The 27,592-nt window shown below is 42.0% G+C and overlaps 1 protein-coding gene across 1 annotated transcript; it reads left to right on the top strand.

The window, feature by feature from the left end:
- Positions 1–329: 329 nt before the first annotated feature.
- pld1a (phospholipase D1a) lies at positions 330–27,389 on the top strand. The gene is made up of 26 exons (XM_029494345.1): positions 330–487; positions 8,109–8,318; positions 8,928–9,052; positions 9,344–9,486; positions 10,286–10,397; positions 10,641–10,706; positions 11,502–11,560; positions 11,814–11,906; positions 12,814–12,966; positions 14,169–14,318; positions 14,973–15,056; positions 18,607–18,688; positions 19,533–19,643; positions 19,749–19,934; positions 20,466–20,679; positions 20,869–20,997; positions 21,309–21,427; positions 21,782–21,895; positions 22,697–22,807; positions 23,048–23,136; positions 23,370–23,483; positions 23,577–23,626; positions 23,723–23,857; positions 24,219–24,372; positions 24,587–24,704; positions 25,070–27,389. Exons 2-26 carry the CDS (start codon positions 8,141–8,143, stop codon positions 25,292–25,294), a joined length of 3,114 nt encoding a protein of 1,037 aa, XP_029350205.1. The 5' UTR covers positions 330–487; positions 8,109–8,140; the 3' UTR covers positions 25,295–27,389.
- The last annotated feature ends 203 nt before the right edge of the window (positions 27,390–27,592 follow it).

The raw sequence follows: 27,592 nt of genomic DNA, 5'->3' as shown, positions 1-27,592 counted from the left end.
TCCATATAGGCATACATGGGCAAAAACAGTTAAATAAATAAAAAAAAACCAACAACAACAACAACACAAAAAACAAATCAATGAAGCAAACAAACAAACAAAAGGTGAAATGATGAGATGGAAGGTTGGAGCCAGTGTCAGTGTTGTCTGGGGGGGGGGGGGGGGTTTGTCTTCACCAACAGTCCTGCCCAATAGGAAAGTCCTGTGGGAGGATCCTCTTCCTGTGATTGGTCTAGAGTTTCAGGGACACCGCCCCCACACCCCCCACCCCTCCTTTTCCTGAAGAGTTTGAGAGAGAGTTAGCTATGACTTTTTCTCAGCCACAGTTTCAGAGCAGAGGAGGCACAGCCCTGTCTACTGCCGCCGCTGCTGCTGCTGCTGCCTTGGGTGTGTTTGTGCGTGTCTGTTACTGTTGCTGTCCATTTAAAAGTCAAGCCAGCTGGACTGATCGGACAACATGTGGGCTGCACGTCCACAAGAAGAGCAGGTTGGTAATGTCTCCCCTCCCTGCTGCTCCTCTCTGTGTCTGCCCTGGTCTATTTGCGTCCAAAGGCCTGGGGGGCAGAGATATGAGCCTCAGGGACACTCACTGGGATCACGGGGGAGAATGTGCAACGCATGTTTGACTTTGTCACAGGTGTTCTTTTGTGTTGAAGCTGGATTTTATGAAGAGTCGGCCTGAAATGTTCATCTTGTTTGGAGGATTTTTCAAAAAGCGTCAAGTGTTGTGTTACCTGTTGTTTGAGGCTCTACAGGTGTATGTGTTGTTGTTGGAGAGCTGCTTCCCCTTTTCCGGGACCCTGCTGTGAAAGTTAGTTGCTTTGGTTTGAATGTCAGCTGAAAACTGGAGATATTTTGTCACTCCTCTCTATTCTTCTGTCTGTGAAACTGATACACATGATCCTGTCTTCTGGCATGCAGCCATCTTCCTTTTGCACAAGCATTAGCTGTGGACAGGCTTTTTTTTCTTTTTTTTTTTTGCCTATGGCTGTATGACCAACATTACCTACCAAAGAAAACAAGTGTCCATTTCACTGCATGGATCTGTTCTGTGACAGAAACGGCCAGAGAAATGTCAATCATTAAGCTGGACAGCGGAAGAATGGTCCGAGAGTTTTAGTCCTCAGCCACATACTATTCACAGCAAAAGACATATAAGTTAAGCTCTTGTTATATAACAAGAGCTTAACTTCATTGCAGTTTCCTCAGGAGGGATTGGACGGATTTGACATACTTTTAGCATTGCAGGCAAGTTAATTTGTTCCAGATGCAGTACAGGAGTCTCGGTTCTAACCCTGTGGCGTCTGTGGGTAACTCGGACTGGGTTCACGGGATTGGCACAGTATCTATGCAGCTTCCATACTCAATCTGCATCGTGACGCTGTTCCTGGGTGGCTGCGTGGCTCGTCACCCGCTCCACAACAGGAGCAGCCTGAGACCGACACCTCCACGGAGTAGAGGCCGATTTCATGTGATTCACTTACACTGATGGGGTCAAAAAGAAATGCCTATGTGGCACTTGGCTGTCATGCCACCTCCATGACCTATTTCTTTCCTGCGCGTATAAATCTGCTAAGTTCTGACATCCAGGACAAAAAGGTGACATCCCAAAAACTCTTATTTCACCTCTCATCTCTCGACGCAGCAAGCTGATTCATATGGAGGTAGTTTATGTTCAGTTCGCCCAGGTTCTTAAAATTGATGTCCGCGTTTCCAAAGCGGTGGAGCTCAGTGGAGTTTTTGCTTTTTGCTTTACTGTACTTGGGGTGACTGGAGGTGGTCACTTGGATGAATGCGCCCTTTTCCACACTCCCTGTCCTGCTGCTGCCCTCATGGTGAGTCAGAGCCATTTAGCGGTCTGCTTATAGTTATAGTTTGGTGATTTCCAGGCTCAGTTTTGGCTGCCCTGGCAGGGCCGAGTCAGACTTGGCTGACACAGAGAGAGCGAGTGAGAGAGAGAGAGCGGTCCCCTCACTCCTTCAGTACAATGATGCGTTCTGTTACCACCAGCAGAATGCCACTCTGGTGAAGATGACGGTTGCGCTCTCTCTTTTCTCTGGCATCTACTGTAACTCTTGCTTTCTCTGCCTCTCTGGCCACCCCACACCCCCACCCCCAATCCATGGTGTGAAGGATTAGATAATAGGCAGCTTTAGTGTGGGCAGAGAAAAAGAGGTGTCACAGACCTCTCTCATTGCTTCTCTCTCCTTTCCTCCCTCCATCTTCTCCCTCTCTCCCTTTCTCTCTCTCTCTCTCTCTCTCTTTGTACCATCTGCGTCATGAGGAGCTTGGCACCACACAATCTGCAAACGCTAAGCTATGTTTATGTCGTCTTTATTGTACCGTGTCTGTGTGTGCAAGCATTATGTTCACCAGCGAGTGGCAGTCCATTATGCAAAGATGAGGTTTACATGTGTGCACAGTGTCTTTAGAATGATGTGAGTCCACCGTGTTTGTTGCAGCACGATGCAAATGCCAAACTTATTATACGCATCCAGGAATCAATGATGCATTTCACAAGTAATCTATTTTTACACGACACTCCATGGGTAATCAGTACCAGCATTTCTTCTGATGTTGTGTTAGATGTTGCATCTGCCTCCAGTGGTATCTTCAATTATCCAGCACTTCTCAGGTGGTGGTAGAAGTAGTGTTGCATTGTTTAAGACAAGTAGGTGTGAAGGGATCGTTTTGTCACTGGGAGAGAGAAATTCTTGGATTAAAGAAGCAGCTATGGCAAATGTTAGTTATGGTAGTACAGCCTGAATTAAACTGTGAGGATGGTGTTCATTGTTGGTCTTTCTCGCTGACTAGTTGTTGGTCAGAAAGTAGAGTGAAGGTCAGTGGGCTCCCAAATGCTGTAATTCAGGCACAGCATGTGTTTTTACGACTTTGTGTTCCAGTCAAAATCATTTACACGACATCTATAAACAAATATATTCCAATATTTATTTATAGTACATTATACCTTGTGTTTGTTTGCAAAATTCAAACATAAAATAATCAAACTGACATCCACGACGATGAATTGCGACGATCTGCTATGCAGTTGGATGTGCCTCAGTCTAATTAATGTTGGCTGATTAATTTTGCTAAACTTTCATTCGTTTGGTCGACAGGCGTTTTGTAAATAATGGAATTGCAGGATCGTCGCAAAATCATCTGTTTCTCTGCAGTGTGACTTCTAAATGTCCTTGGGAGTGTTGAATTAAATGTTAAGCAGGGAGGCGTAGTCTCATACGTGCAAGACCAAAGCTTCTCAGAAGTTTGGCATTAAATCAAACTTTTGGCATGAAGACACTCAACTGCAGAGCTAAACTTAACTTTGGACAGCAGCAGCTACTAATGGAGAATTTTCTCTCCGGTAGTCGAGAACACATGGACACAGTGATCTTGTCTTCCTTCCTGTGTGTTCCTGAAGTCCACAGAAAAACTATTGCACATCTCTCGCACTCTCATATCAAAACCACAGAGGGAAGTGCTTTAGGTCACAGTAAATCTCAGGAGGTTAGGTGGAACCAAAAAAGGAGGTGGAAGGTGCGTGAGGGATTCATGAATCAGCTGTTGCTGCACTGACTGCAGTTAACCCACAATGAAGATAAGCCACAATCAATACTGTGTAACGAAATAGCAGCCTAATTATTAAACTATCCTACTGAACATTCCAACAAGTTTTCATTTATACATTGTTCCACAAAGATTGATAGTAAATTATTAACAATTCTAATCTTGGAAAATTTGTAAGCCATGTCCTTGTCGATTTATAAAACCCAAACTTGTCCAGGGTCAGCTGGGATTGGCTCCAGTGTCGCCTTCGGCCAGACAAACTGGGGATCGTCCTCCAGAACATTTAGATCTGATTTGAAGTCATATCAGAATTAATGATGGTACGTCCCTGCTTCACAAGTGTGGCAGTATGCATTTAATAGATAGATATTGGCAAAAGACGACACTTCCCATGTGTCACATGTTAAAAAAGACAAGTGCATGAGTTCTCGCTGTAATTTCTCCGTCTGCCAAAATCTGCGGCTCCTCTCCCACTCATCATGCTTTCGTTTCTTCATCAATGATCTCACAGCACATCGGTTCCAACTAATTGACATTTGAGAGGAGAGGCGGACACTGCTTCTGTTTGACGCTAATAAATAAGCAGCTTGCTGGTGGTTCAAACTGTTGCCACGCCAACAAGACAGGAAGCAGGAAGCAGGCTGTGTTCCATTTGAATGGAGAAGACTGATAACTGCTAGTGCCATTACATCCTGGTCCTGACTCTGGTCTTTCACATTTCATTTTGTTTTATACATGTATATATATGTGGTTTAGTGGTTTGTGCATATGTGCATGTGCTTGTGTGTGACATGCGAGTCCACACATGAAGATATTCAACCCACATCCAGAATCCCAGTTCAAGTCACAGGTCACGTGTATTCTTAGAGCAGGGATGCGACCGCACTGTCGTAAATAATAAAGTTCTTTTTTTCGTTCAACATTTATTTTCCCTTTTCCTTGTCCTTGTATTGGCTTTACGTTTTAATTTGTGTAATTATTCCTTGCAGGTATATGATGGAATTATTGATCCAACATGTGTCATAAAATTTCAGTCTTCCTACATTTGTTTTATTTTCATTAATGGCCTATAAATAGAAAGTGTATTTCCCACATGGCCAAATTTTTCGGGGACACATGGACATTTTCCGTTTTTAGCTGAGAGTGTTGTCCCACTGCACAAAATGTGACTGAGGAAAGTGAGCTCCAGAGCCAATGGGAAAAAAAATGCTCTGCTTGGAAATGGGGGGAAAAAAAAAAAGATTTAATGAGTAGCCCGGAGGAATTTACTGAAATGTTAGGAACAGAGTACTGTTAGAATAACTACAAATTTCCATCTGGATGAGTCTGAAAACATGAACTGACCAGTTAAATGATTAATTTTATTTGTGTATTATCATATTTTGTCTCTTAAACAATTAGTAATCTCACCAGAATTACAGTTTGAACTTTTTTTCACACGTTTAACATCTTTATTCAGGAAAAAAAAAAAGACCAGAATGACAACACGAATTAATGACTGAATGAATGAAAAGACTAAATAGCTCCACAGGGACAAGTGGGAGCAAACAGACTAAGTAATTTCAGGCAGCTGGTGACTCTTCTGACTGAGCGTGTTGGAGCTTGTTCAACAGAGTGCGAATGTTTACTGTGAAGTTGTTATCTGTGGCTGTAGTTGCTCATGTGTTATTTATTTGTCACAGACATTTTTAGCTTGAAATAGATTTTTTTAGAGATTTTAGAGTATTTTTATCTATATATACATATTTTTTAAGATGGATTTCATTTAAAAAGTTTCAGACCTGTATGTTTAAACTGGTAGAGGTGGAGCAGAGATATTAGTTGCACCTTAAGTGAATCTGGTCAGTAGAAGATGGTGGCCTGCAAATGTGTGCCCTCTGACGCTTGGAGTGCTGGATGTGTTTTGCTTTTTTTCTAACTAGATCTGGACAGTTGTGTTCTTTTACTGGCCCTGCCCAAACATGCTTGACATAAAACGGTCTAGAAATCCAGTGATTCACCCAGATCTCATCGCTTCCTCTTTACTAACCTTACGCCAAGAAAGAAAGACAGAAACTGACCTCCTTTTTTTTTTTCTTTTATTTTCGGTCTGCTGTCAGATATTTATAATTTTGACAAGGGCTTGGCTCATTACTTCATATTAATGAAGAGGCTGAGCTGGGGCGCAAAGGCAGGGGCCATTTGAGTTGCTTGTAAACACATATATCACAGAGAGAGATGAGCATTCCTTTCTGATCTAGTCTGTCAGTTAAGATTTATTCCTGAGAGGGCTAAGGAGAAGAAACAGGGAAACAGCATGATGGGGGACAGTAAAACAACTCATGCTAATGTAAAACACCAAGAAATGGCATAGAATGGAAAATTCCATTCAAACTAAAACAACCTTTTGATGAAATCTGTTGTCAGAGTCTATCTGCCGATGCAGGTGCGCCCTCTCCCAGCTCCTCCAGACGATTTTATTCCATGTTCTCTGGACTCGCAGGGATGTTTGTTATTGGGCCCCTGTGAGAATGGGCAGTCCTGTAATTGAAAGGTTGAGGCTGTTAAAAGGTACGCACTGTGCTACTGTAGTTATTTCCCACGCCCTGCCTCTGCTTCTTGTAGTGACTATGTGATATTATGGATGACGGCTGATGAGTCTGGGAAAAAAAGTTGGAGCGGCTGCGAAGCAAACGTATGAGAAGGTTAATTATTCAGGTCTAACAGGTTTTCAGATGTGAGAATTTTTCTGCCATACTTAGTGGTGAGAAAAGAGAAAGTAAAAGAGAGAACTGAGTATTTGGACTGTATGTGCTGTGTACTGTATAACTAATGCTTTGCTAGTGTGGCATGAATGAACATGCACGCTTTAGTAACATTTAGAGAGGTACAGTACAGTGGCGGCTTACACAATAAAGCACATCAACAGTATTTCTCCATCACAAAATGTAATACTGACAAAATGCCACAGACGATGAAGTGATACTTCGTGAAAGGTGTCTTATTTGCCAAGAAATGTCATGTGCACATCACAATGGGCAAAATTACTGACTGCCATTTTGTGTGTCTACCAGAAATGGTCTCGTCTGGACTGATCCAGATGCAGAAGTAGCGTTTTCCAGTCATGCTGTACATGAGCCAGACTCAGGCCATTCAACCGGATGTATTCTGGGTCAGAGGAAAGGAAGCATGTTGCCCAACTGTGGGTACACTGTGGCTTTGAGCATCGCTGCCACCGCTGCACCAAATTGTCAACTGCCAATAATCCTTAGTGTTGTTCACATACTTTAATATAGTGCACATTTATTATCATTTTATGCTATACCATATTTCTATTATATTCCATTTTCTTTATTTCCAGCTGTTTAGAATTGCAATAGCTTTAAATAGAAACATTATGTTATGGAAAAGTTAGTTTTTCAATGTACTGGACTCTGGTATTGCTTCTGCAATGTCTTTTTACATCATATACAGTATTGCTTTTTTGTAGCCAGCCCTGCATCACAAATGGAAATGAAAGTTTATCTAATGACTTCAAAGTCAAAAGGAAGTCGGCAGGGTTGTTTTTTTTTATTTTTTTTTATTGGATTTATGTTTTCTCAATACCTTTCATGAAGAAGTTCACAAAAATTTTCATCTTCGGATTATGAATCAGTGAACTCATGACTCGGCAGAATGACTTTATGTATTAATGGGAATTCTAGTCGAATCATCCTGTAAACTGCAAACCACAGTTGTGACTCATGCATGATTCATTGAGAAATACATCTTTTTAAGTAGTTGCTAACGTGTCACGTCACCTATGCGCGCTGGGCAGCGTAGCTTTGGGCGTGCACGACCTCTGTCATGTTTAGGAGTCATAAAATCAAGAATGATGAATTGTTTAACTCAGGATTCCACCTGTATCTCATGGGGAGAGCAGACAGCTCATCTTGATCTACGTGTAATGGACGCATGACGATGAGCGAGTTCAACAGAAAAAACTTTTTATGTAAAAATATTTTATTTACATCGACGTATTTGGCTTTCTAAGTCCAAAAATGATCATCTGATCAAACATTATATGATTGAAGAAAACATTAGAAACAGTGTCTGTCTCATGTTGGGACGGACTGCAAAGTCACAAATGTTATAATCTAAATTACCAGCCCAATGAAACATTACTGACATTACAGTATACTACATAATGTTTGCTTGTTGTCTGTTTCAACAATTGGACAGTAAAGGTCACAGCGTGCGTAAAGTGAGCTGTAGCTCATGTGGTGCACCACGAAATCCGAGTCCTTAGTGGCCTTTTACTGCAGGAATCATTGGCAGCGGTGATACAGGAGGTTGAGTGAGTCGTCCTCCATTCCACAATGTGGAAATGTGTGAAGAATGAATGTGCGTCTGTAGCGTTGTGAAGCTTTGAGTGGTCACTTACACTGTAAGTGCAGTCCGTTTCCATTTCTCTGTCCTGCTCCTGTCATAAGGCAAAAATCCTCCAAATTGTAAGCTCACAAAATGTGCAATAAACCCATATTCTGTATTCTCAGGTTTGCTTACTACTATATCTTCTTTAGGTGCACCCTGCTCTGGGAGCGGACTGCTAATCATGCTGGGTAAGGCTCAGCCAACGACCAGTAACCTCAACCTGGTGAACCTTGAAGTTTCAGACAACACAGCAGACACACGTGACGGTATCAAGATGGCCGACCTCGTGGAAAGCTTGGATGCCAGAGAGCTCGATATCGAGGAGGGAGAGGAGATCGACTACGATGGAAATACCTTAGGTATGTATTTGCCTCTTCTCTGTCTGTAGCATAACTTTTTCCACTAATAAAGTGATACTTAGAGGAAAGCACATTAACCTCAGTTATATAAACGCTCTATGTGCTTGAGAACAATAACTCTTCAGACACTTGGCAAACAGGTTAAACCAAACAAAGGAGCCTATTCTTCTGTTCATTATGTGAAGGGATAAAATTTCAGGCTATGAACCAGACCCAAAATTCACAAACAAGGTTCGTGTGGTGATCAAAGCCGAACACGAAAGGTCTGAGACTGTCCAGTTTCCAGGGTTTCCAGGGTTTCCCTAACCCAAGTGAAGGATATTTCAGGAAGGAATATTTCAATTGAATGCACCTCAAAACTGAAAACCGAGTGCAAGAGTATGAGGGTGGATTTTCCTTTTGCATAATTCAGATCTCGCAAACCTCACCTAAGACGAAACAGAAACATTTGACCGAACACTGCGAACACGGCAAAGCATAAAAATCTCAAACAAAAAGCAGAGTATTCAGCCGAGCAGCCTACTCGCTCCCGAGCAACTCCTACATGCAAAAGCAGAAAAACCAAACTGACCACCCGCCTCTCTCCTCCTCCTTCTACTTCTCTCCTAGGAGACTGTCGTATTCCATTTTCAGCAGTGTACGCCACAGTGGGCTTTAAGGAGTCCAGTGCTAAAGTTTACCTCCCCACTGTGCCCATTACTGCCCGGATCATGGAAGTGGAGAGGTTCACCACCGCTCAGGACCGCTTCAATCTGTCGCACCATAGGAGTGTCAACAAGGTGCGCCGCACGCACAGCTACACGATTTTAAAAACATTTTCTACATGGCTCCACTTCCTGTTGCCAACAGTATTGAGAAATACATAAAAATTATATTTTATGTTTGGTTGTAATTGTGACTTCATTGCTTTAACTCTTATTGCAGTTTTAATGACCGACATCAGTAATATTTACTGTATTAACAAGTCTCACTCAAACACGCTCGCTGCTTTACCGTCCATCTGCTCATTGCTTCTCTTTCTGTAGAGTCTGCCGGCGGTGTTTAAGATTGAGCTGAAGCACGGTGAATTTACCTGGCTTGTAAAGAGGAAGGAGAAACATTTCATAGAGCTGCACAGAGAGCTGAGGACATACAAGACCCTCATGAGGATACCGCTGCCCTCGCGCAGGTTGGCGCCCACACACATGCATAGATATCTATTCCCACATGGACAAAGGCCAACTAAAGACAGGTTTAGACTGTAAATAAAGATGGACGTAGCCTCTGTGATGTCACCTACGGATTTCTGGAGAGAAGTTTTGTCCAGTACAGAGTGGGCCGCCATCACCAATTCAGCGCGACTGACTCCCAGGTTACTAAATGTTGATTAAATGTTAAGTAGGCATACATTTAAACTTTAATATAATGTAAAGAGTGACAACAAGTGTGAATTTGGTAAATACCTTACCTAAGAGTTTAATTAGCCCCATACATAAATCTGTTGTATGTGCAGGTTTTATCAACATGCTCTTTTCTGCTGCAAAACTCCCATTTTAAAATCAGTGGACATATTTCCCCACTGAGGGCCTAATAAAGGATTCTATCATCTAATTTATTTTATGGAGATTGATTTGTTTTTGTAGCCAAGTGGCGACTTGAAGAACTGCAGCTTTTGGCATCTCCATTTTCAGCTCGGGGGGTGTATTGCTTTCATCACGCTGATGTTCTGATCAATGAGTGCTGGGTGGTTGTTACTTCTTCATGACTTATCATGACTAGATGAGTCCTCAGTCGTCATTACCTCATTATAACATCTGCACTCACTGCTCATGGGTTGGGGCACATCCACCTTTAAACTCCACGGTAGTTCCCACCATGGGAGGTGACTCCATATTTTGTAACGATGACACATAGAGCAGTATGAAAGTGTTCAATGTGAGAAGCATTTTCACATTTTAGATCTTAATGCCCTCTGTGCTCTGTCTCAGCCACACAGTGAGGAGAAGGACGGTGAGGAAGAGCGAGGTGAGGGAGATGCCCTCCCTGCCCAGGGGGGGAGGAGACGATCTGGTCCGAGACGAGCAGGTCTCCAGCCGGAGGGTATGTTGCAGTAACGCGGCCTCTTTGCCCCTTTTTGCCCTTCGTACAATTCACTCTTGTCACAGCTTACCTTCACGTCAAGGAGGGTCTCCTGACACTCACTCGTTTCCACAGTACATCTGCCCTAAAAAACATCCTCCGAATGTGCGTGTCTTTGTGTGTGCATGTTAGTGTGTTTGTGCGCATGGATTCTGTCATTAAAACACTCACAATGGGCCAAACATAGTGTGTGTGTTTCTACAGAAACAATTAGAAGACTATTTGAACAAGCTGCTGAGGATGGCCATGTACCGCAAATATCACCACACTGTGAGTAATCGTACTAAGCTCTGCAAGCGCTGACACTTTGACATAACCTCTGAATGAAGCTCAAGTTCATACCAATTGTGTTAATTATTTCTCTAATTTCGAACCAATGTATCACTTTGTCGAGCATATGTATAACCGGTGGTGCATCTCTACAGTTCGCCGTGCTCTGCCCTCACGCTGGGACAGTGAGTTCTGATGCAGATTAGTCGTGTGTTTACCCAGTACACTGTGTCTGCTTTACGTTGACACAGCGAAGGAATGTAATCATATTATCATTGCTTGTTTTAGCTCCTGTTGAGGGCAATGTAAATTCTCGTGGATGGAAAATTAAGTGTGATGGTGACAAACAAATTCAACTTTTTTTTCCCCATCAAACGTAACAATTGCATCTACAAGATTTTCCATCAGTGATTACTGACACTTTCCAAACCGCTGGGGTTGTAAAATAGCAAATTTGGACGTGACATACACTATGCAGTCTGTAGTGAACTAAACTACCCTCACGCTTGCTTACTTTGCCATTAGGGTTGGATGAGCTTCAAAATGGACCATGGTCTTTGCAATGTGCCTGCTGCGTGCTGACATGTTAATGCTGCTCATCACTGTAGACACATAACAAGTAAAGGTCTGATGTGACAACACAGGCTGAGATCATTTTAAATGAGTCGAGTAGCATCCAGCGGGTACATGTGCACAGAGATGTTCCCTGCTCAGGTGCTGATGAGTACATGTATCGCTCGTGTCTGTACACATCGCCGTATGAACCCGTTGTCTTCTCTTTCTGCCTGTTCTCAGATGGAGTTCATTGACGTCAGCCAGCTGTCTTTCATTCATGATTTGGGACCCAAAGGACTGTGAGCATTTAATCTTCTTTCAAACCTTTCAGTTCTCTGTGAAAGCAGGGGCTTCTACCTGCTATTTGTCAGGAGAGTCAAGCATTCAGAGCATTTTATCTGAGATCGGGTGAATTAGGATCAAAATCTGGTGCCAGGTCTTGGACACATTCCTCAAATGTGCTCATTTACAAACCACCACTTGTCTTGTACTTTTTAACCAATGTTTAATGTTACAGAAGATATTCAATAATTTGTTTGTGTCCTCCTTCAGGGAAGGAATGATCTATAAGCGTTCGGGTGGACACCGTATCCCTGGCATGAATTGCTGTGGTCAGAGCCAAGTGTGCTACCGCTGGTCCAAACGGTGTGTGGTTACCGGCGTCCTTTCGCGCCGCGCCTTTGTCTGTCTCTGTCCTTGTCTTTCAGTTTGAACAGTCCTTATTCGTTTGCGCTTCATTTATTCTTCCACCTATTGTTTTAGTTTCTATGGTCACTTAACATTAGTATGCAAGAAAACCGTACTCTGCTGCTTAAAAGAATGAAGTATTTTAACTTCATTGATCATTACACATTCCTGTGGTGAGATTTTTTTCAAATAAATCGTGAACAGTTTTCTGTAACGCCATGGCTGTTTCAAGTGAAACTCCTTACTAGCTAAACTGATATTTTTGTCTTCATGTCTTCATGGCTCAGAAACACACAAATCCTCCTCTTTTAACTGGCAAAGCTGTCAAATATGTGGGTGTGATGGATGTTTCGTGCACAAGAAATGAAACATTCCAGATTGAGATTTCTGGCAGGAAGCTATCATGATATGGGTGTTGAGTAGATGTAGATGGGGGGGGGTCATTCCACATATAATTATAATACCATATTAATAATAACTGTTATCTTTAATCATATTTTGTGGTCTTCAAACAAAGTCTCATCTGTAGACCAGGCGTATTGGCACATGTATGCCCTTCTCTTCATCAGCTTCATGTTTTGCTCTCTCTCTCTGTTTGTCACAGCTTAATTATTAGGTGAACTGTTCTTATTATTTTCTAAAGACGACAAAAAAACATTATCCCACACGTTTGAGATGCTCAGCCCATCCACCTACTGCACATCCCCTTGATGATTTTCTTCCTGCACCCTTTCATAAAAACAAAAAAAAATATAAGTAATAAATCAAGTTGATATCTGGAGGAGATTAAACAAATAAACAGATTATAAATCCTGATGACGATGACAATGACAACTGTGTGTGTGTGTGTGTGTGTGTTGTGTAGCTGGCTGGTGGTGAAGGACTCATGCCTGCTGTACATGAAGCCAGACTCTGGGGCCATCTCCTTCGTCCTGCTAGTAGATAAAGAGTTCAGCATCAAGATGGACTCCAAAGACACAGAGACCAAACATGGAGTGCGGATTGATAGCCTCTCCAGGTGTGTGTGTTTGTGTGTCTGTGTCTTCCCACAGCTCCACACGCTTCTCCATTCACACCTTCACACTGTCATCATAGATTACACACAGCTGTGGATATTTCAGTGCTGGTTGGTATTATTGTTAGTGTGTTAGCTGGTCCGCTGGACTTGCCGTGACTGCAAGGTATCTGTGGGCGGAGTCTGTGCTTGAGGCTAGATGGCGACTTTGTATCGCACAACACTGTCCAAGCACTCGACACTCCACTTTTCTGGGTGCTGAGCAGTTCCACCTGTTATGATGTACTCTGGTTGTGACAGCTGAATGCTGTAATGTGACGTTTGAAGCTTTCCCAAGATTGACTCACCCAAAAAAACTTAACACTTGGTGAACAGTTGAAGAGGAATCTGATAGCATTTAGGTCAAGGCTTGGGAAGGAGTGTGTGCTTTGTTCATACACTTAAAAACAAAAAGGTTGTGTCTGAGATCACTGCGAACATTTTATTTATAAAACTCAAATCACGACCATGCTCGGTTCTCTTTCTCTGTTTTGCCCTTTCAACATTCAACTAAAAGTATCATTTCAGTTTTCTTCCCCTGAGCACCACCTGAATTATTTTCCAATAAGGTGGCACATTTTTCTTCAGCCTGCCTCATTCAGTTTTTACTCAGTGATTCCTTGCAGTAAAAGAGAAAGACATTCTTCGACCGCCAGGCCTCGGACGTTAAACCTTTTGTGTCCAGGTGAGCAACGTTATATCATTATAAAAGCAGGCTCGCTGAAAATGGCTGAAAATGAAGTCGCATTCAGCTTTGTTGCTTCTGATCTTCCAGTTAAGGAGCTGTTCCAACTTCACCCTGTAAGGTTTTAAATCTCAACCACTTGCTCTATAATGAATAAACACAAGCACAAAGACCAGAGCAGATGCATTTATTAAATGCTCCAAGAAAAAGAAAACCCAAAACAATAGACTATAAAATTATAGCTGCTCTGCCTTAAGCTGTTGTTACAGGATTTATAATTTTCTTCTCCCACCCTCCACTCTTAACCAGGGCCTTTTTCATTTTAGGAATAATTACCACGCTTTAATATCTTGCCGAGGGAACACACAAATGATTACTGGTGTTTTCAGTTAAAGGTATTAGATCCAAGTCTTGACTCATTTTTTTTTTTTTTTGGCATAAATGTGCTTTGGGCCTGTGTCTCCGTAATTCCTCCCTGCAGGACTCTGGTGTTTAAGTGCAGCAGCTACAGACACGCCCGCTGGTGGGGCCAAAGCATCGAGAGCTTCGTGAGGAATCATGGGAAGGCTTTCCTGCGGGACCACCGTTTTGGGTCATTTGCGCAGGAAGAGAAAAACATCCCTTCCAAATGGTAAGCACACTGTGCCACTCCTGGTGCTGGTGTGTGATCACAACTACTTCATGCGATGTAAAACAAAAGCGGCACATTGCAGCGAAAAAATAAATTGCACCCAAAAAGCCAGTGATCTTCTCTGCATGTTGTTTTTTTCGTCTGCCTTCCTCTCTAAGTCTTTCACTGGTAACTATGGAAATCTATTGAGAGGACTCAGCATCTACTCTCTTTCTACTGCTTTGCCAGGTCTCTGTTTTTTTTTTTTTTCTTGGCTTTCATATTTCTTCCCTCAGCTGGCAGAGTCCCTGATATTAAATCAGTTGTGTGATATTGCCTTTGCTCCATCTTTGTTCTCAACATGGAGCCTGAGGAGAAGAAGTGCTGTGATCCTATGGTCTGATGGGAAAAAAGAGCCTTTGAACAACCCTCATGTCACAATGACACCAAGTGTTAAGAGTCAGGGGAGTGAACAGTCATCACCCTCCTCGTCATGCTGTTTTTTTTTTTTTTTTAATTTTATTTTCACAGATTTTTGTGGTAATTTCGAGGCAATGCATTAAAGCAGGAAAACTTTACTGTATGTTGTTCTAAGGGAAACTTATGCTTGTTTACTTTTGTGAGCATGTCCTTCTAAGTCGACATCTCATGAATAACTGTAATGTTTTATTGCAGGTATGTGAATGGAAAGAATTACATGGAGGACCTGGCCGATGCTTTGGAGGAGGCCAAAGAGGAAATCTTTATCACTGACTGGTGGTAAGTTTCTCATTTGTGTGCACATGTGTGGTGGTTGATAATTTTTGTGGCATGTGAAGTGTGTCTCTACGTCAGCGCTGAGAGTGTGAGAAGGCAGAAAAGAGATAAACAGCCCAGTAAGCTGTATCTGAAGCTTCAACAGTTGACTTCTTTCAAATGTGAAAGACAGAAAAACAAACAAAACAAAAAGCACTTAGCCCAACTAACTTTCACTTTCTGTTTCTTCAGTGCTCTTTTCCCTTCACTGTAATCAGACAAAGTTTCCCTCTGTTTTTTAATGATTTATAGTGCAGTGATGGAGTGACTGGTCCTCATTCATGCTGTTCAGACCTTCAGACCTTCAGACCTTATTTGTATGGCACTTTTCATACCGACAATGCAAAAGAAAGTGAATGACTGAGTTATGAATAATGCCATAAAAAATTAGACAATGCTACCAGAAACAGAGGAACATCTGTTGTAAATATCACAAATATGCATTGAAACTCCCCCCTGCCCCCTAAAGATCAAACAAAGAGAAAACATTTTAATGAAATGGTGATATTGAAGTGAGTGAAATTCAAGGCCAAATTAAAAAGGATTGATTTGAAGCCAGGATTCGCTGTTAGGAATTAAAGGTGCATCATGGGCCTTAACATTGTTAACAAACAAAAGCTATGATTACTTTCATTATGATTATGACTCAACAAAATGTGTTATGTCCCTCAGGTCTAACATGTTGAGTTCATCGCCTCCCTCTTAAAACATTTGCAAAGCCAGTCAGTGTTCACCTGTCTTCATCGTTGCCTTTCCTTGCCATTTTGGTCAGTGTGAAATCACATTGACTGGGTTGCTTTAATAAAGTTATGTGACAAAGACTCTGAAAATAGAGACTTACGCACAAGTTTTGAAAAAAAAAAAAATTGTAGGCTCAGTAACGCTAGCACTGTAAGAGCATTCCCAAATCCACAGAATTCCACAGAGGTCCAAAGATAGCTGGCCAGCTCAGTTGTCTTGGCACATGATACAGGCCTCAGCAGGAAATGATGCCCTATGCAACTGTAAGTTTAAGAGGCAAGAATGCATTGGCCTATTTTGGATGAGATAAGTCTAAGGAGCGTACAATGTCATTCACCCTGGAACTTTTACTGTGTTACACTCTCTCTCGCTCTCTCTGCTTTCAATCATCAAACTGAATAAAAAAAAAACCTGAAACTCCTCTTAAAAGAGCATTGTATGGTTGATGCCAACACATTCCTACAATTCTTACTTCACGGGAATCTTCCATCACACGTCTATCAGCTCGGCTTTTTGTATGTCTATGATCCTTCTTTCAACACAAAAGCTCCAAAAGATATAGAAACTACACAGCAATGTCGAACTGTGTTTGTAGATGCTGCACAATACAGTATAGAAATGATGGCTTTTTTCAGTGGTCTGGTAAAACACCCAGACCATCATCAGACTGTTGACAAAGAATGAGCTGACAGCTTGACACTGATATCCAGTTAGTGTTGTAGATGCCGTTGCACATTACTAATGTATTACCCAAAAGCCTTGGCTCCGTGCTCGGCAGTATAATGGCACTGGCTCTAATTACAGCCTCATTCACACACCAAGAATAGAAATACGCCGACAGAAGGATGCAGGCTCCATATCTATTTACACTTCCGCTGCATGCTCTTTGTCTCTCCTGAATTTTCTGTTTGTTTAGGGCTTTTTTTTTTTCTTACCTCAGAAACCCCGGCCTCAGAAATTATTATGTAACCTGTGAGATGACTTGATAATGTTTAGCTGGGTCACCAAGTGCTTTGTATTTGTGCTTGCATGCATGCAAATCTCTTACAGCAAGCATATGGGGAAAAGGTTCGAAAATTGAAAATCAAGAAATGCAAATAAATAAAAGAGAGTGACTCCAAGTCATAAACTGAAGGCACAATAACCTGCACTTTAACAGACAAGGTGCAAATCTGATGTATTATGAATAACCAGTTCAACTGGTTTAGTAGAGGGAGTTTGTATTTTCTACTTTATGATGTAGTGTCTTGTTTAGAGTTTCCTAACAAAAAATGAACACTGCATTTGTCACCCCTGACCCTTATCCAATGTTCCTGCTAATGAAATGTCAAATGTAATAATTTATAGTCCCTCTGAGCCAAATGTCTGATTGTTTGACGTGGCCAAAATCCTTCTGTTGCAAAGCTGTAATCACGGAGCTTATGGCCTTAACCAATGAGGAGTCAGCCTCTGTAATATGTGGGCTCACTATACCTACATGAGTGGCTCATGAGACCACAATAAATCATTATGTCATGTCTGTCATATGCAGAGGATGACAGAGTGCACAACTTCACTACTTGAGTCAAAGTACAGATACTCCTGGTCAAATATCACTCCAATACCAGTAAAAGACATGTCTTCAAAATATTACTTCAGTAAAAGTACAAGTATTTGCTTAAAAAATTACTTGAGTAAAAGTATTTAAAAAAAATCCTAAAGAAATACAGGAAAGTAGCTTTACTCAAACATACCTTCAGTTAAAGAAACCCAACAAGAACCGGTCCTGGAGGGATCCGGTCTGGTCTCTAGTCTCTGGAGGGGTTTGGTCCTGTCCAGAGGTCTCCGGCCCTGGAGGGGTTTGGTCCGGTCCAGAGGTCTCCAGCTCCGGTCCTGGAGGGGTTTGGTCCTGTCCAGAGGTCTCCAGCTCCGGTCCTGGAGGGGTCCGGTCCGGTCCAGAGGTCTCCGGCCCTGGAGGGGTCCGGTCCGGTCCAGAGGTCTCCGGCCCTGGAGGGGTTTGGTCCGGTCCAGAGGTCTCCAGCTCCGGTCCTGGAGGGGTCCGGTCCGGTCCAGAGGTCTCCAGCTCCGGCCCTGGAGGACCACTGTCCTGCATGTTTTAGATGTTTCCTGCTCCAACACAGTCAGCTGAAGTCTGATCAGGAGTCACTCATTTGAATCAGGAAACATCCAGGACTGGATTTGGAGACCTCTGGTCTAGTCTATAGTTTCTGGGGGGGTCCGGTCTGGTCCAGTCTCTAGTCTGTCCAAAACATATTTCATATTGAAACAATGAACACAGTCTGAAACTCCGGGGGGTCTGTGAGGGTTCCGGTCTCTGCTGGTTGTGTCGTGTGTTACTTCGTGTTGCTGTCTCTGCTGTCCTGTGTGCTCCATGTCCAGTTCCTCCTCTGCCTCTTTTTATGATCGTACTTCTTGTTATAGATTCAGGATGACGGCAAAAATGGAGGCGAGGATTAGTGAGTTAGAGTCGCGGCTCCGCGCTTTAGCTAGCTCAGCTTATGCTAATGTAGCTAGCTAGAAAGCTAAGTCTGTTTAGCCTTAGCTTGGCTCGTTGGTAACCATGGTTACTAACACACACGGAAGAGGAGTAGGTGAACACATGGACCGGACAAGTGAATGGCGCCTTTACTCAAGTAAATTTACTTCGTTACTGTCCACCCCTGGTCATATGTACAGGACAAAAAGGTGTTTATAGTGTTAAAGGATGAAATAATACCTTTGTTGTCGCGTCTCTGCTGATCTATATTTGTTTCTGTGTCTCCCCTTTGATCAGGCTGAGTCCTGAGATCTTCTTGAAGAGACCTGTAGTGGAGGGAAACAGATGGAGGCTGGACTGTATCCTCAAGCGCAAAGCAGTAAGTCTTATCTTGACTGACAGCTTTATTTAGGCTAAAATGATCCCCTGCGCAGTTTGAGGACTTTCGAGAAGAATATTGGGTTTATCCACAGTGTGAGATCAGCTGGCCTCCGCAGGCAGTGAGGGTAAATCTATCCTCCATCACCTTCATGGATTGAAGTTATGACTTCCCTGCAACTTACTGAGCACGTTGGTGTGCCCACATCTTCACAGGTGAAACTGATGGGATCATTTGGAAACAAAAAACTGCAGGGACTCACTGTTTAAATATGAACATAAGACAAGATTATTTACACACCTACTGACAAAGGTGCAAGACAGAAAAAAAAAAACAAAAACACCCACGTTGGGGATGGTGTACTTTGCTTTGCACTTGTGAGGGGGTTAGGGTTAACTTAAACTTTGCTTACTTAACTTTGTTTTCACTTCTTATAATATTAGAATATTATATTAATATGTTGAAACCACACAGTGTTTAAGTACGCGTTTAATGCACTTACTCTTAAATGTTTCTGTTTAAGTCTGCTTTTGTAAATCCAGCTGTATGTAAAAGAGATGATGTGGATACTTTTCAGATCAAACATACGCAGGGAATCTTTTGTAATTGTGCATTGTTAACTATTTTCTATTTTTCTGTCTTTTTCAAATTAGTTAGTTTCAAATTAGCTCAGCCAAAGCAGCTACAGTGGTCAAAAAGTGTGACGAATGAATCAAGCTGTGCAGCCTTGGCATTATTTATTTTATAATAAAAAAAAAAAACAACAGAGAATTTCACACGATATTGCTCCTTGTGCTTCAGCAAAAGATGTGAATTCCTTTTCACATGAATATTCTGCCAACAGCAACAGGGAGTGCGCATCTTTGTCATGTTGTATAAAGAGGTGGAGCTTGCCCTGGGCATCAACTCAGGCTACAGCAAGAGGACCCTCATGCACCTGCACCCCAACATTAAGGCAAGTGAAAGGGAATGGGGGAAGGATGCAATTCGGTGGTTTACCCAGAAGTTTCGTGTTATGTCAGTGCACTTAATGCTGTGGTGTTTTGTTTTTGCGGTGCAGGTGATGCGTCATCCAGACCATGTTTCTTCCTCTGTCTATCTCTGGGCACATCATGAGAAGATCGTCGTCGTTGACCAGTCAGTGGCTTTTGTAGGCGGGATCGACCTGGCTTATGGGCGCTGGGACGACAGTGAGCACCGGCTGACGGATGTTGGCAGCGTAACTCGTTCTGTGGCCCAAGAGCAGGTGAGACACAAAAAAAATATGCACAGATACACACAGCAAAATTAACAAATTGCCTGTCAGCATTTTTTTTTTTTTTTTTTTGAGTCATCGGCAGTAAATGTGGTTCTAACTGCCTGATGAAGGGTTCAAATATGAGTAGGTAGAGCAGAGCAGAGGAGAGGAAATGGTGAAAGCTATTTCACACATTTACACACATTCAGTGTGAGCAGATGGTGACAAAGTGCTTAGCCTGTGGTGGCTGTGTAGTGCATGAATACAAAATCATAACACCAACCAACACCTCTGCAGTTCCTGCTGTGGAACAGACCTCTTTGTGCACAACTCCCCAAACCTTTTCTCATTTATTGACCTTAACAATCCCTCTGTGGTCACTTTAGTGTAATAACTAAACCTTAATCCTTTCATCATAAATTCAAATCTTATTTCCGTTGCTTTTCTTATTAATATTTATGGTTTCTAGATATTAAATCCCGATGAATGCAATATTTTACAAGTATTTAAACTGTAACACTCTTATTTTCACAGTCGCAGACTGGCACAACTGCTGCTCCGTCCACTAAGGGCGTGTCCTGCGTTGATGGCGGATCCCAGAGAAACGGGCGAGGGACGCTGCCCACCGATCAGGTGGACTTGCCCAAGCTGAAGGGGATTGGTCGCAACAGGAGGGCTCGCTTCAGTCTGTACAGACACCTGCACAAACACACTCTACAGCACGCCGACAGCGTGAGCAGCGTGGACAGCGCTGGTATGTCTCTATGACAATAAAACCAAAAAGCAAAAACATGCTCTCCTGCCTTCACATCTGGGTGCTGGTGTGAGTGAGAATGAGTGATTCACAGGCACTTTGTGGGGATTTTGGAGATAAAAGCACACAATGAATGCTGTCTATTTACCATACTATTTTTATTCTGCGTGTGTGTGTGTGTGTGTTTAGGGAGTGGTTCTGTGCGAAGCCTGAAGACAGGTGTTGGGGAGTTGCAGGGAAACACTCGCTTCTGGCATGGAAAAGACTACTGCAACTTTGTTTACAAAGACTGGATTCAGCTGGAGAAACCATTTGATGGTCTGTAGCATTCCCTCATACTATACTTGCTCATTTAGGTCGCTCTTTTGCTTAGTTCAAATTTCTACTCTATATTTTGGGTTATAAAACTCCTAAAACTCAGTTTGATGGAAAGGAATCGTGAACTGAAAAACTCATTTAGCGTGGAATATTATAAAACATTTTTTTTCCTCTCCTCCTCCTCTGATCTGCTCTTTCACTTCTTTCCTGTTCATACCGCTCCACTCCATCTCTTATATTTTCTCTACCTCTTTTGAAATTTCATTTCCTTCTTCCTATTTTTTTCTTGTGCCCTCTCGGCCTCTGTGCAGACTTCATCGACAGATACACCACTCCCAGAATGCCTTGGCATGACATAGCCTCAGTGGTTCACGGCAGAGCCGCCCGAGATGTAGCCAGACACTTCATTCAACGCTGGAACTTCACAAAGGCACATAAACACACATATACACTGTGTATATTGATACAGAAACTTAACATAAACTTGTTCAAAAAAAGTCTCTTTATCTGAAGAAGTTCCCTTTTTGGTTAATTGAAAGTGTTATTTTACAGTAAACCAAATTCAGGGTTATAATTACAGCAAGCAGCACATCAATGTGAAATATAAATGGGTAAACACTGACCTGGATTAATCACAGGAAACGCTTGGCTGGACTGGTGGGGGGAAAAAAAATCCTCAATCCTCACACTTATGCTTTCCACAGCAACAGTTTCCCCACGCCCTGTTTCTGACACTATACCTACTCCTCTCTCTGCCACAATTCTCCAACTGTCTCTCCAACAGATCATGAAGCCAAAATATCGCTCTCTATCTTATCCATTCCTCCTGCCAAAGTCTCACGCTGGCGCCAATGAGCTCAGATACCAAGTCCCTGACAGCTTCAATGCCAACGTGCAGGTAAGACAACACACATTAGCTTTTTGCCTGACTACAATCCCAAACTATAGTGAACCATAGGTGTACAGATAACTTTTTTTTAATCTGTAAAATCAGCCGAAAAAGCAACAAAGTGCATGCAACAAAGAGCCATGAGCAGAAAATTATGAAACTCTCACTTTCCCACACTATCTTCTGCTTTCCAGTCTGCAAGCACTGCTGGAAGGAGATAAAAGAGAATGAGCATTAACCAAAAAAACTAAACAAAACAAAAAAAAGCTCTCCATGGGCCAAAAAGTTACATAACCGCAAAGGTTTGAACTCACCATTGACTGTTAATGTTTTTTAGGCGAATGTTCAAGTGAACTGTTCAACTAAAATAAGAGCATGAAGATCCTGTCATAGGTCCATCATGTTTCTGTAATGTCACCTTGTGCTCCTCTGCAAACACAGTACACAGCTTTTCCATTTATATCTATCAAGCGCACCCCCGATGACACTCCATAGATTTTGCCAGTGGAATATGTATTTTAATCTAATTTTGTATATATTTTTTTGTATTGTGGATATATCATTTATAAGCATGTCGGTAATGAGATCCAAGATAAAACAAAAAAAAAATGCCTTTTTGTTTGCAGTAAATACAAATATACTATATATAACACAATATATAACACATGGTCGATGAGTTCCCTCCTGCCAACTGTTGGCAGTAACTCTCTATTCTACATTTATGGAGTATTTACTCGTGCTGCCAATGAAACAGATGCAGCCCTCCTGAGAATTATTGCTATATTAATCCTCTGCCTGTGTATGTATAAGGTGTTGCGCTCAGCAGCAGACTGGTCGGCAGGAATAAAGTACCACGAAGAGTCCATCCATAATGCCTACATTCAGGTCATCGCCAAGAGCAAACACTACATCTACATCGAGGTAAAGCAGCGTTGATAAATGCTGTTTCGAGAAGAGCATTTCACATTATTCAGCTGCAGGTGGATGTAGCTGTTCCCTTTTGTTTAGTTAATGATGAGGATTTACCGATATATATCAGGGATGAGATGGCTCCATGGGCAATCACTTGGATCTGTTCTTTATTATTTCATTCATTACTGAATAACAGAGAACTGTACTTGCACACTCGAGGCCATGTTTCACTCCCTCCTCTCTTTTTAGAACCAGTTCTTCATTAGCTGCGCCGACAACAGGACGGTCTACAACAAGATTGGAGATGCCATCATTGAAAGGATCATCAGGGCGCACAAGTATTTCACTTTTATATTAAACCTTTATTTGTTGATGTAACACTTATGATTAGAGGAAGTGTGCTTTTTTTTTTTTTTTTTTTTTTTTTTGGTACTGGTGACATGACTTGACAAAAAAAGATACATGACAGAAAGACTAAACGGGAATAGGAAGTAAATTTCTGTGCTGGGTATTTCTGCTGTTGCTTCCTACAGCTGTGTCTTTTATATGGCTAATGTTTGTTTGCCCACAGGGAGGGTAAGAAGTACCGGGTGTATGTGGTCACCCCTCTGCTTCCAGGCTTTGAGGGAGACATCACCACAGGGGGAGGGAATGCCATTCAGGCTGTCATGCACTTCAATTACAGGTACAATGCACACACCTTAAGAAGTCTCACAGTTTTATAGAGAAAGAGACTCATGCTCATTTAAGTCATGAATGTAATTACTTCTCTCATCAGAACCATGATCAGAGGAGAACATTCCATCATCTCCCAGCTGAAAAAAGAGAGTAAGTCGAAAAATAAACAGTTTTTGATGCCTGGCACTAAGGCTACAGTTGGCAAAGTGATTTGTCTTTGTGTCCCTGCGCTCTTCTGCTTCTCAGTGGACGAACATTGGATGAACTACATCTCCTTCGCTGGTCTGCGGACTCACTGTGAGCTGGAAGGGCGCCTTGTCACGGAGCTCATCTACGTCCACAGCAAGATGCTCATCGCCGACGACAACACAGTCATCATCGGTCAGTGCTTCTCTCCTCTGCTCTTTCGTCTTCTTCTCCCTCTCTCGCTATATTTTTTTTTTTATCCTCAAGCTGTTTTCACCAGCTGCTTCCAACCACGCTGCCTTCCCGCCAGCATCATGTGATGAAGTTGAAAATCTGGCTCAATTTTATTTTTTTCCTCCCCTCAACTAAGTGTGCAGCTAATTTGCGTTCATGACTTGAGCATTGTGTAGCTCTGTTGTGCCACCTGCTGGCTCATACGGAGCAGCTCACTCGCAAAATACTCCCAACAGACAAAACTGTGTTCATAACAGCAGATATGATTCAAAGCGTTTAATATCAACACCAAATAAGGTGGACGTTTTTGTGTTTCTCTCAGGTTCTGCCAACATCAACGACAGAAGCATGCTGGGTAAACGTGACAGTGAGGTGGCCGTGATTATTGAGGACTGTGAAAAGGTGTCTTCTGTTATGGATGGCCAGGAATATGAAGCCGGACCCTACGCTCTCCAGCTGCGCCTGGAGTGCTTCAGGTGTGTGTTAGGGGCACATTCTAAACTTTAACTTGTCATGTCTATATACCGTTCCAAATGCTCACTTTTGTATTTGTGAGAGCACTCTGTTTTTAAAAGTGCCATATTAATAAGGTTGTCCTTATTAAATCTGAAAATAGATTAAGTAGATTTTTTTTCTCCAGTCGTTTTAAAGTTACTGTTTCCTTTTCCTGTCTGTTCTCCTCCTGAAAAGGACCAACCTTGGAGGTCACACTGACACCAGCATCGACCTGTCTGATCCTATCAGTGATCGCTTCTATAAGGAGGTGTGGATGACCACCGCTGGCCGCAATGCCACAATTTATGAGAAGGTAATTGGCAGTTGCGAAAATACAATGCAGAACTCATCTAATACTAATGCTGAACCTGAAATAAATTTATATGAGCTCATGTTACTCCTTCTCCATTATAGCTGAGCAATAAAAGACCAATAAGCGGATTAAAAAGACTGTAAATTTGTTGTTTGTATACTAATTAGATTTTTAACAGACACTTCTGAACTATCATTTTGACTCCAGATGAACTGAATACAGAAAATATATGTCAATGTCTGTGAAAATGAAAGAATTACAAATAAACGGAGCTCTTCTTTGGATATTTTGTGCCTAATACAATGTCAGTCAGTCCAGTCTGTAAGTAGGTGAAGGCTAAGTCATGTGTGTGCTGTCCTCTTCAGGTATTTCGCTGCCTTCCGTCGTCTCTGGTGAGGAACATGTCTGAGCTGGAGCAGTTCCAGTCAAAGCCCGGCCTGGCCCAGACCGACTTGACCCGCGCTCAGGAGGAGCTGCGTAAAATCCGAGGTTTCTTGGTCCAGTTTCCTCTGGACTTCCTGTCGGAGCATAACCTCATGCCCTCTGTTGGAACGAAGGAGGCCATGGTCCCAACTGAGATCTGGACGTAAATGACATGAGCTTCCGCCGCCTCATCTGAGCTGAACTGTTCCACAAGTCTTTGGATTGCAATCTCTGAGATCAGAGGCGAGTTTGCACTGACTGCTGGGCATTGACAAATCTCTGACCTGTTTCTACTGGAAAACGCTAAACAATTGTCACAGCTGAAAGGGGATAAGCACTAAGTTAAGGGATGTATGAAGAACAGTAAAACAGCTTTAAATCAATTTTGACTGCCACCCAAAATAACACATTAAGTTTTTGGATCCAAACTCAACTCTGGACTGAAATTCCACTTTTGGACTCTTGGGAGAGCTCAAGAGGATTTCTAAGGGATCAGGCCAAGGCACCGGTAAAATGTTGATAAATAGAGTAGAGTAAATAATAAAAAGAAAATCCTAAATAGTCATCTTTTGGATATATAACACAACACACAGAGATGACAGTGCATATGATTTTCCATGTTTCCTTGTAAAGTGCATTGGTGCTAAGCACGCTGTGCATGAGCTCACAGGAGAGTCACCGAGCTTTCAAATGTGCTGCCTTGGATGGTTTTGCTTTCTTGGATGTATCTTGTTGATATTTTCAGATCCAAACACATGTACTCGCTCTTCACCGTGGTAACACACGCACACAGACAATTTTACTTGTCCAGCAGTGGTGCATGATTTCCTTACTGCACTCCGAGCTGGATAACACGGTTCCAATCACGGCCTATCGGAGGTATTGCATCAACTGCGAGAGAGGATTATTCACAAATGAGCTTTGAGCTCTTTCCATGATGTTGAACTTTGCACCAGTGCAAAAGCCAGTTCAACGCCCATCCTGTGGTTGGAAATTAGGGGCGGTTAAGGCCGGATGAGACAATCTGCCCTCGAAGTCAGTCAAAGAAAGAAGCAGTTTTCTTCTTTGCCCAACAGATGGTGCTGGTTTCTTAAAAATGCTGTCCGTCAGCACGCAGCCGTGGAACAGTTTGCTGTTTTCCTTTCAGTCTCATGGTGAAAGACTTCTTAATTTGTCCGGTCTGTAAAGAAATGAACAGTAAGACAACATTTTCCATACAGCATGCAGCTGGCAGGAGGCAAGGCCTTCACATGAGGATGCAGTTTGAATTTGCTTGTAATTGTTCCAGTTTTCCGGCACTTTCAACTTTTCTTTTTCAATTGAGTTATTTTGTGAACGTGAATGTTAAAATTTGTGTTGACTAATTTTATACATTTTTTTTTAACATCAACTGCCTTTTAATAACTAACCCCCCCCCCCCCCACAATGTGAAGTCAAGTAACCACTCTTTTTGAATCCAGCTGCGCTCACTTCTTAACAACAAAGTGTTAAGTGTTAGTGGCTTGAAGATCTTTACTAAGGTAATAAAACAATAAAAATCAGGTTGCAAAAGAGGAGACTGGTACCACCAGGAATATAAATCTCCTCATTGGGCACTTCTGATGGATGTACAACACCTGACATTTATTTAAGAAGCCATAAACACATTGCATGAGATCTACTAATGGATTGTTTTACGGGACCAGGAAGTTGATGAATGTTAACTGAAAAGTTAAGGTTTGGAGGCAGTATGCTGTTTATTTCTGCAGATGCTAAACTGTTCTTCTTTCATTGTCACATATAATGTCTTCTTTGTTTAACCCTGCCATCTTTTTTCCCGCTGCATTATTTATGGAATATGAACCATTAAGCATTCTTTCAAGATTTATTGTTTAAATGTACAGAATGGTAGTAGGAATGGTTGTGGATTTGTAAATAATCTTTTACTTTCTTTATCACAGGCAGCATCATGATCAACAGCTGTTTTACTTGACCGTGATTTCCGTTGGCCTTCTTTCCCCTCGGTCTTTTGTTGTTGTTGTACAGTTGAAGGTATTTCTCATTTCTATATGTTTGTTTAATACAGTATAACGCATAACTCAAGTTGCTAACAAATAAAACTGATCTTTGGGATTGGTTTTGTTTTATCCCAGGAAACAAAATATAAAATAACGAAAATGTGACTAGAGCGGTTTAAACTGCACAGCTGTCGCAGACTTAGGAATTCACATTATACATGTTTTTATAGTTCAATTGAACACAAATAAAAGCACATATCAACAACTCATAGTACGTCAGACTTTTTGCCACATTAATAGTTGTGTATAGCTCAATCCTATTTGTTAAAGTTGAGTTCCTTCAGAGCACGTGATTGCATGTGGTCGTTTATATAATATTCAAGCATATTCAAACATACCATGACAGTTAAACAACCTTTCTGTTTGACTTCTCAAGAAATAAGATGCCCAACTGTGATTACTTTAACC

This window comes from Echeneis naucrates, chromosome 22, assembly GCF_900963305.1.
Source record: "Echeneis naucrates chromosome 22, fEcheNa1.1, whole genome shotgun sequence".
Classification (NCBI taxonomy): Eukaryota; Metazoa; Chordata; class Actinopteri; order Carangiformes; family Echeneidae; genus Echeneis; species Echeneis naucrates.
The sequence above is the reverse complement of the archived record's forward strand: the minus strand, read 5'-3'. Positions and strand labels throughout refer to the sequence as shown.

Coding starts and splice junctions, on each gene's coding strand:
- pld1a (XM_029494345.1), top strand. CDS start 8,141: ATGCTGGGTAAGGCTCAGCCAACGACCAGTAACCTCAACCTGGTGAAC. Junction 9,487..10,285: donor ATACCGCTGCCCTCGCGCAG/GTTGGCGCCCAC, acceptor GCTCTGTCTCAG/CCACACAGTGAGGAGAAGGA. Junction 14,319..14,972: donor AAAAACATCCCTTCCAAATG/GTAAGCACACTG, acceptor GTTTTATTGCAG/GTATGTGAATGGAAAGAATT.